Consider the following 8690-nt stretch of genomic DNA (forward strand, 5'->3'; position numbering starts at 1 on the left):
GGTGATCATAGTGTTTGATGAGTAGATGATCATAGTGCTTGAGTTGGTAAAGGAGTGGATGATCATAGTGCTTGAGTTTGGTAAAGAAGTGGATGATCATTTCAATGCTTATCTTAAAACAAAATTGACATTTTTCTTATTAGTTGAAATTGACATTTTTCTAATATAAAATATCAATGTTACTTTTGGTGAGAAATCTAAGTTTTTGTTCTCTTTACTTTCTTGTATTTCAATAAAGTTTCTTAAAGCCATTTCTCAAAACCAAATACATGGTTGAAGGAATATACAACCACAAATGTGTATTCCTTCAAGGAGCATGGACGAAGAAGATAGTGTCACGAACACAGATTAATTGGGGTGGTTCACAAAACATGTTAACAAGGAACATAAAACGGGGAATGAGACAATGTTTGTTTTTTTCCTTGGGAGTAAGATAGTCTCAGGTTGTTTTCCTTGGAAAATATGTCAAACAAACAAGTCTTATTTACAGAATATATCAAACCAAGCAATTATGTGGATGACACAAATGCGAATCGAAGACCACAAAAATGCGTTAAAATATGTATAACAAAAAGAAATGACGAGGGGCTTAATAAACATGAAAAAGTTAAAGATGTCGAACATAATAATAAAAGTGGTTCTTGTACAACTCGAACAATTCTCCACTGAAGAGAATTCCATGAAACACAAATAAAATAAAATAAAATAAAAAGAGACAAGGGGGAATGAAACAGAGAGTGTGTGTGTTTACGAGAGACATAAACCAAATAAATTCTACTTAGGAATGGGATTTGGAGCCTGGTAGTTGAGAGTCCTCCGGAAGAGCATGATGTGTGGCTCAGGGCGATGAATAGCGTAGTGGACCCATCCACGGCTTTGCTGCACTCCTATAGCTCTCCATTCACTCTGCCACAAAAACCAAAAGACGACCGACGACTTTTTAAAACTCTCAAAATCAGGAACTCAGAAACAATGAAAACATTAAACTTTAAATGATTTGCAAGTAAAAAGTAGTAATAGACAACATGAAATGCTTATGGTGAGATCACAAACAAAGAAACGCATCAATGATGATGATCAAACTTCAAATCCTCATCTCTCTCTCTTTGATTACACTGACTAAACTAAAGTACTTTCATAAGAATGAAGTAAAGACTAGATCACAATCACAGTTCACAGAGGAACAAAAACAAAAAGGAATAGAGAGGAAGCCGTAACTTACTTCGGCGAGGATACGATTCTTAGGGAGAAGCTTAGCAACCTCTGGAGGCAGTACGACGTGCCTGCCAGATTCAATAAAGATCAAACCCTAAACGCGATTACAAACTGAAGATGATGATGATTGAGATACCTGTACTCGTAAGTATCATCGAAGTATTTGTCAGAGTATTCGATCCGAGCCATCCTCTTTATAAAAAACTGAGCACAAAAGATGAATCTGAAGGAGAATGGAGGCGAAAGGGAATATAAAGGATTGGGGGCAGAGATGTAATTAATGACAGAATATTCAATTTTGAGCAACGGCTGTGTTCTTTTGAGTTTGAAATTCTTTGGAGCCGCTCCTTCCCGCTCACTCAGTGAATGCCCTAAAATGTGATTTACGGTTTTAATTGTAAACCAAACCGGTTCATTCTCCTGGTTCTGTGTATCCCACTTTCCCGTTTCTATTTCTACAACTTGCTTTTACAAATCAATCTCCCTCCAATCATGGCTACAATCTTTGACTACTTTGATTACATTTGAATTAGTTTCCATTTGGTTTTTATTTCTTAGAATTTTAACCACGGTTAAAGGATGTTTACTTGATTTTAGTTTGATGTCTCACCATCCTCCCTAGCAACACATGGGTTTAGATTTTATATTGGGAGATAGAAGAGACTGACTTCAAGTGATTAAGAACATTCGTTTTCATCATATTTATTGTTCTTGGCATTATATACAAAAAAAAATTAGATTCATAAGAAACCCCAAAAGAATATACCCAATAGCTTAGACTCACTTACTTCCCACACTTGTTTTCTCCTCTACTCTTCTACCAAAAACCAAATCCTCTTAAAAAAAACCTTTTCTGTTGTCTCTTTCAATTGTTGAGAAAGACAACACATTAGGAGAAATACCTGTACACGAATACTAACCGAACTACTGCATTATATCAATTATACTAGAATATAAAAAAGGCATCAAACCGATCCAAAGGCTTTCAAAAAGAAAAAGAAAAAACAAAGACACCCTTGAGAGTGATTTACTGCTCCATACTGTCCTCCTCAGGTTTATTCATGGCAGGTACTGTCTTTCTCAGCATAGATGTTCCATGAAATACCATCACCGAGAAGTCTCTTCTGTATTCTTTCATCTAAACAAACATCAAGTTATCAGAGACGTGATTCAGTTAAAGAGTTAAATACATCTTTATTATTAGAGATATACCTCCTCTTCGGTCATCTTGGTGAACCCGAATTTGTCAGTCCATATCGATTTGGCTTCATCTGCTGCTGGTAGCACGAGATGTTTCACGTTCAGGGACCCAAGTAGCCTCTCGATGCAATCAAACAGACATTGGAAGTAGCCCTACAGTGAGCAAACCAAAGAAAAATAACATCAAACTCTCAAAAAAACAGTAGGAGCATCGCAAGCATTTCATCTCTTAAACCAATCAGATCATAATGCGCGAGATCATAATACATATTCATCATTCCCACATTCTTAAACCATTTAAAGCAAACACAGGCACAGGGATACGTGAGTTCAACAACAAAGCTAAATTACCTGCCCTTGACAATCTCGGCTGGTAGCAACCAGAGGGAGTTCCGCGAGTTCAGACCCAAATACCCTAAAGATTCCCACGGAAACAATCACCCCACTGCACCAGCAAGAGACAAATACAACACACAAATTAACAAAGATGAAATAGGCTACAAACAAAACATAGACTGCCAAGGAATCAGAATCTTACTCCACAGTCAACATAGTGCAGTACATGCCGCTGAAATCTTGGCCTTTTGACTTCCTTCTGTTCCACACCCAAAGTGGTTCATCAGCTAATTGGTATAATGAGCATGCAGAATAATCCACTAAAGTGGTTGACCTTACTAAAATTTGCACTTACCCATACAGCATGGCTGGAATGAGATCTCCCCTGCTCCCAGATTCACTGATGGGATCAAACCGCTCCTATAGCATACCATGGTTACAAAGGACAAAAAAGAGTTAAACCTTCATATATAGAATAGAAGGGGCAAACAGCACAAAGTATGGACGGAGTTTGAAATGTGGCCGAGTTACATGAAGAATGGAGAGTGCCTTCCCAAGCAAGGCTTTTGTATCTGTATCATCCGAAGAGGTCAACCTTCCACTAAGGACCCTCCATCTTATGTCTGGAGTGGTATTGTCATCTGGACAGCTTTCTTCATTAGGATTTTGCTTCTTCCTTAGAGAGTTGTAACTAAGCTTCTCTTCTCCTCGAACTACCAAACTGTCTAATGAAGTGTTGATATTTTCGCACCCGAGGGAACAGAACCATTTATCTTCAGGTAGCTCCTGTTAAGGCATAAACATGATGAAAGATAAGGCTATCACCAGAGAGAGAGAGAGAAAGAAAGAGCCAAATAGGTAGAGCACCTTGAGATCAGCAATATTATGTTCTTTCAAACAGCCAACATGGAACTCCTTTTCACACTGAGAAGGAAGCATAGAAATTGAAAATGGTGAAAACCAAATGCAGATTTAAGAGACAGATGTCACAATACAGCAATTATTAAGATACCTGATCACATATTATCACAGTGCGAGCATTAAAGCCCAACCTGCAAAAACTATGGCCTCTGCAAAAGCAAAAACAATTAAGTAAAACATTAGCCAAATAAGACCTTATTAAACTACCGCATTCCAATTTGAAGAAAGTTGTTACAGGAAACTAGATTACACAAAAAGGTAACCGCCATATACTTGATAATAAAGAGAAAAAGCTCGATATTCACCTGCATAACACGCATACGCTTGGAAGCTCACTCGCAAGGGAGCTGACAATCCGAATGCATCTTGTGGTTATCTGAGCTATTGCATCAACTCCACGAACTCTACCAGCTGCAACGGCGTTGGGATTGCTCTCCACGCACTTCTCTCTCTCAATCATATTCACACAATATTTGCAGGACCACCTCTCACTCGGAAGGCTTGGTAAATAAGCACATACTAGATAAATACAAAAACAGAAAAGTAGGCTACATCAAGATGACGCTCCAAAAACTCTTTACTATAGCAACAGAAGAAACCCAACAAGGAAAACTGGAAAAGTGCAAGCCACGAACCTATATGATATGATCTTGGACAAGTATCACAACACAAGAGTTCACCCCCATCCTTACAGATACTGCAAAGATCATCATTTTCACCGACGGAAAACTTCTGGTCCATTGTTAGAGCTACTGAGAGTTCATGAAGAGATACACCATTGGTTGTATAAATTTGATGAAACCTGAACATCAATCGAAGACCAACTAGTTAGTTCTAAACCTTTTTCTGTGAATCACACAATCAGCGATCTTAAGGATCAACGGCTTTAGCTACTAATTAGTATACACTTACTATTTCAAAGTACCCAGGTTCAATGTATTTACAGTTTTGTAACATATGGGTAAAAGTGTTAATGCTCTTTGTCTATACAGTACACGGACAGATAAGGAAGAATAGTTCTTGATAATAGGTTTCCAAGGAGACTGGTCGTAGCTTCACTATAACAATCCTCAGTCTCACTGCTACTAGAGCGTGAATATGGAAATAGATGCAAAAAAAACTTACGGCTTTCGACGACTTCCACAGCCAGCATGCGCCTCAAAAGTTGAAGGACTGACCTGATCCCATAAAAAAATATAAAGGCTAATTCAGAGCCCCATAATTAATGCCAGGAAAGAAAATTTACGACATTAACGAGAGCGTACCACTGTGTCACAGCAAGAGCAGAGTATCCCAAATCCCTTCTTATAGCCGACAAGCATTTTCTGCGTCATTAACAAAATGGTTGGAACAGATAAAGTTACACAAACAGAAGAAAAGTCATTAGTCATGCCGAACAGAACAAACCTTTCCAGCGAGAAAATATCCCACTTCGGTCCCATCTGGCAGTATATCATCCTCAAAAACAAGTTTGTGCAGCCGTACATCCCTTTCAAGATGACAAAAGATGGACTGAGAACTAAAACAAAGTATGACAGACAGCAAGGAAAGAAAACAATCTAGCAGTATAGCACTAGACATAGATACATAGGTTAAGTGCTGTCACACTCATAACAACAACACTACTCACTTTCTGGTTAGTTTCCCATGGCTGTTGCTTTTGATTGAGCTGGATTTTGACTCACTCGGTGTAGTTCTTGAAACCACACCTGGCTCAGGTGACCTGTAGAACCCAAGATAAATTTAGCCTAGCTAACAAAGTAAGGTCAACAAATATGTTGATGTAATCGATATATGCAAACTCAGAAGAATTGTATGGATCCTGACAGAATTCTCTTTGCTCAGGCCACCAATTAAATGAAGAGCATATAGCAAATTTCTAATATTACATATCATATAATCATTTTCCAGAATGATGAATGACAGATTGCGAACTGATTATAATATAACAGGCCGCCTACAAGATGCAAACCCAGACGAAAGTTATGTATCTTAGCCTAAACACAAAATGCAATAAATACTACAAGAGAGAAGAAACATCGCATAGTTGACGCCACACACATAACAACAACACTCACTTTTTGGTTGGTTGTTCTCGCCTGTTACTTTGGCGAGGCGTGGACATTGGCTTTCTGGGGATGGTTTTTTTAACCACATCTGGGCTAGAAAATCTGTAGGAAATCGAGGGAAAATTTAGAATCAATCAAATCGATAAAGGTCTGAATTGTTAATGGTGTAATATATATACCCAAAAGTAAAAGTATGCATATTCCTACTTACAGAATTCTACATAAGCAACCATACAATTAGACTGATAGAGGAAGATACAGCTCATAACCTACTTTAGATAATTCGAAAATTCTTTCCCAGAATCATTATGCTACTGTTTCATTTTACCATCCACCCAGTCTGAAAAGACTAACTTAACACGGTAAGTGTATGTTCCTCTTACTTTCATATGATTCAGCGGGAAGGAAAAGGCTGTTACGAGAAAATAAGGAAATATAAGTCATACCCATTAAGAGGATTTGCTTTAGACGGACTGGTATGGGGTTCTGGCTCCTTTCTCTCCAAACACGATTTGCACGCAAATAATGACTTTGTTTCACAAGGCTCAACCATTGGACCTGCAATCAATTAAATATAACCAGTCTGAATTCTTTAATTAAAAAGTATTTCTAATATTGCACAAACCAATGATCCAATCAGCAAACCTTGACAACCGAAACACACGCTAGATTTCTTGAAATCTGGTCCAACTAACAAACGAAGTCTTTCTTCTAGTGTATCATACGAAGTTTCCTTGAAAGCATTCATGACATCACGAAGTGTGCATCCAGACTCCAGTAAGATATACTCAGGTGGGCGCTTGTTTGTGCTAGAAGCATGCTGCTCGAACACGGCGGGACTTACCACCTACGGAAATGAAAATTAAAATAAATTACATCAAACCTGCTAGGCATTACGCATGTCCAATCACAAGACCTTTAGAACAGTAGATGTCACTAACCTGAGTTCCTTTGCAGTCACCACAGAAGCACATAATGCCAGATCCTGATATTACTCCTTTAAGCCCTCTAGTCCCTGCCTCTCTCATCTACCATGGTGAAAATACAAATCAGCTATAAAAAAATCCCTTTTACACACGAGTGGAAACAAAAAGAAAGCCATCAAATCATATATACCTTTGCGCCTCGAACATAGTACACAGTTAGTCCCTCAAGTATTCCAGAGTCGAGAAGATCTTTCAGCTTTTTCGGGAAATCCCGGATAAACTTCTTGGGCCGTCCACGCTTGTTGGGAGTAGTTGTGACTGGAAGGCTTTGAAAATCATCCATTCCGACATCATTAGCATGCACAGCTACCTTTCCCAAGTCTGATGGTTCGATATTCTCCGAATCAGGATCCTCCTCTAAATCACTTGTTTGTTTGACTAATGATCTAGTTAACCTCCTCAAAGGCTTATCTACTGCATCACTCATTGCCTTCTTATCCACATGGCATGGATCCACACTATTTTTCTCATGAATCTCCTCCTCTTTCCCATATCCCACTAAAGTAGAAGCATCAACACAATTATCTTCACTATCTTTACCTTCCCTTTCTTGATCTATATGATCTTCCTCACCATTAGCCTCAGATTTGCCACCATCAGCAAGAAAACTATCTTTAGCTTCCCTTTCTTGATTTACATGATCTTCACCACCATTAGCCTCAGATTTGCTACCTTTATCCTTTTCCGGATTCACATGATCTTCATCATCAGCATTAGCCTCAGACTTCAACATGGACCGAGTCAACCTCCTACCAGGCTTTCCATAACCCAAACCACTCTCCAACTTAACCTGACAAGACCTCGAAGTAAGTTTAGCAAACTCGCTAAAACCAGCAGGACACGCCATAACAATCTCTCTCCGAACCACACTCGAACACTCCTTCTCAGCCTCTCCAACTTCAGTTATACCCTTCTCAACCTTCTCCCTTGAGTGGTCTTCTTCACTCATCGCCACGTCACCACACCCATTACTCTCAATCTTCTTCCCCGACTCAGTCTCCTCACTAAACATCCCTGCCTTCCCTTCGTCATCAACAACGTCGCTCTTCTCCTCATCCTCCTCCGCGGAATCAGACATCGCAGCAGCATCATCAACGTCCTCCAGACGAATCTTCTTCAGCGACGCGGAGCGGAGGCAACGGGTGGGAGGCGGTCTCTTGGCGGCGGTTTTGCTTCCGCGGGTGCGGCCGAGAGACTCGCCTCCGCAGATCTCGGACTGAGATTTCAGCATGAATTGCAGTTCCCTTTTGCAGCCTGTGCGGACCATGGTCTCTCCCGTGGATGTGCCTTTCGCCATCGATTTTTGAATGATTTCGAGTCGCTCGCGAGATTCAATGTGGGAAATCGCAGGGAAGCCTAAAGAGGGGTTGGATCTAGTGGTGGTGGGTTCATAAGAAGAGGCTCGATTTTGAGATCAATTTAGAAATTAGGGTTTCGTAGTTGTTCAGCAGAGAGAGAGGAAGGTGGAAAGCTGTGTGTATTGAGTGGTTTTCGTTCTGGCAAAGAGACTCTCGAGATTAAAGACTTTTTTTGTTTCTATTTTTATTTTTTTTTGTCGAAATCCAATGTATTTATTTGATTATTATTTATTTATTTAACTATGGATAATATCATCGTTTCCGGTTGTTTTCGAGATTCAGTTCCATGGAGAGTATATTCTGTAACTTGCAACCCTTTCTGCGCTACATTGTTCAATGGTGTATTTTTTTTTTTTTGAAAAAACTTTGGGTGTCTTTTTTTTTTTTTTTGTCTTGACTATCAACTACGGTTTGCTTTTTTTTCAACCTCGACTATGATTTGCTTTAGACCCAAAAAAAATTTAGACGGCAATATAACTGAAACTTTTTTCTTCTTTTAGCTAGTTTCAAACAACACCACTTTTGAGAAGCTTGGAATGTCCACACGAGTGACACTTCCATTTTGGCCTTGTCTAATGACCTATTCAAGTGACGTTCTAGGCACA

At 39.3% G+C, this 8690-nt stretch overlaps 2 protein-coding genes across 2 annotated transcripts; both read right to left on the reverse strand.

Moving 5' to 3' along the window:
• Nucleotides 1-593: 593 nt before the first annotated feature.
• LOC106340621 (cyclin-dependent kinases regulatory subunit 2-like) lies at nucleotides 594-1452 on the reverse strand. The gene is made up of 3 exons (XM_013779468.1): nucleotides 1352-1452; nucleotides 1223-1283; nucleotides 594-906 (listed from the first exon to the last, which is right to left on the reverse strand). The coding sequence occupies exons 1-3, from the start codon at nucleotides 1402-1404 to the stop codon at nucleotides 775-777; spliced, it is 246 nt and encodes an 81-aa protein (XP_013634922.1). The 5' UTR covers nucleotides 1405-1452; the 3' UTR covers nucleotides 594-774.
• A 600-nt stretch (nucleotides 1453-2052) lies between these two features.
• On the reverse strand, nucleotides 2053-8270 carry LOC106342204. The gene is made up of 19 exons (XM_013781069.1): nucleotides 6858-8270; nucleotides 6683-6769; nucleotides 6387-6588; nucleotides 6188-6299; nucleotides 5751-5843; nucleotides 5303-5395; nucleotides 5080-5161; nucleotides 4938-4997; nucleotides 4798-4850; nucleotides 4308-4474; nucleotides 3978-4191; nucleotides 3764-3821; nucleotides 3619-3675; nucleotides 3283-3537; nucleotides 3107-3171; nucleotides 2954-3010; nucleotides 2767-2860; nucleotides 2428-2568; nucleotides 2053-2353 (listed from the first exon to the last, which is right to left on the reverse strand). Exons 1-19 carry the CDS (start codon nucleotides 8022-8024, stop codon nucleotides 2243-2245), a joined length of 3168 nt encoding a protein of 1055 aa, XP_013636523.1. The 5' UTR covers nucleotides 8025-8270; the 3' UTR covers nucleotides 2053-2242.
• Nucleotides 8271-8690: the final 420 nt, after the last annotated feature.

This window comes from Brassica oleracea, chromosome C4, assembly GCF_000695525.1.
Source record: "Brassica oleracea var. oleracea cultivar TO1000 chromosome C4, BOL, whole genome shotgun sequence".
NCBI lineage: Eukaryota > Viridiplantae > Streptophyta > Magnoliopsida > Brassicales > Brassicaceae > Brassica > Brassica oleracea.

What these genes read in the sequence shown, in the direction of transcription:
- LOC106340621 (XM_013779468.1), bottom strand. Translation starts at nt 1,404, where the DNA reads ATGGCTCGGATCGAATACTCTGACAAATACTTCGATGATACTTACGAG. An exon ending in GATGATACTTACGAGTACAG is followed by an intron (nt 1,284 to 1,351) that starts GTATCTCAATCA and finishes TGAATCTGGCAG; the next exon opens with GCACGTCGTACTGCCTCCAG. An exon ending in AGAATCGTATCCTCGCCGAA is followed by an intron (nt 907 to 1,222) that starts GTAAGTTACGGC and finishes TTTTTGTGGCAG; the next exon opens with AGTGAATGGAGAGCTATAGG.
- LOC106342204 (XM_013781069.1), bottom strand. Translation starts at nt 8,024, where the DNA reads ATGGCGAAAGGCACATCCACGGGAGAGACCATGGTCCGCACAGGCTGC. An exon ending in CATGGGAAACTAACCAGAAA is followed by an intron (nt 5,162 to 5,302) that starts GTGAGTAGTGTT and finishes TCATCTTGAAAG; the next exon opens with GGATGTACGGCTGCACAAAC. An exon ending in ATTCCAGCCATGCTGTATGG is followed by an intron (nt 3,011 to 3,106) that starts GTAAGTGCAAAT and finishes GGTGTGGAACAG; the next exon opens with AAGGAAGTCAAAAGGCCAAG.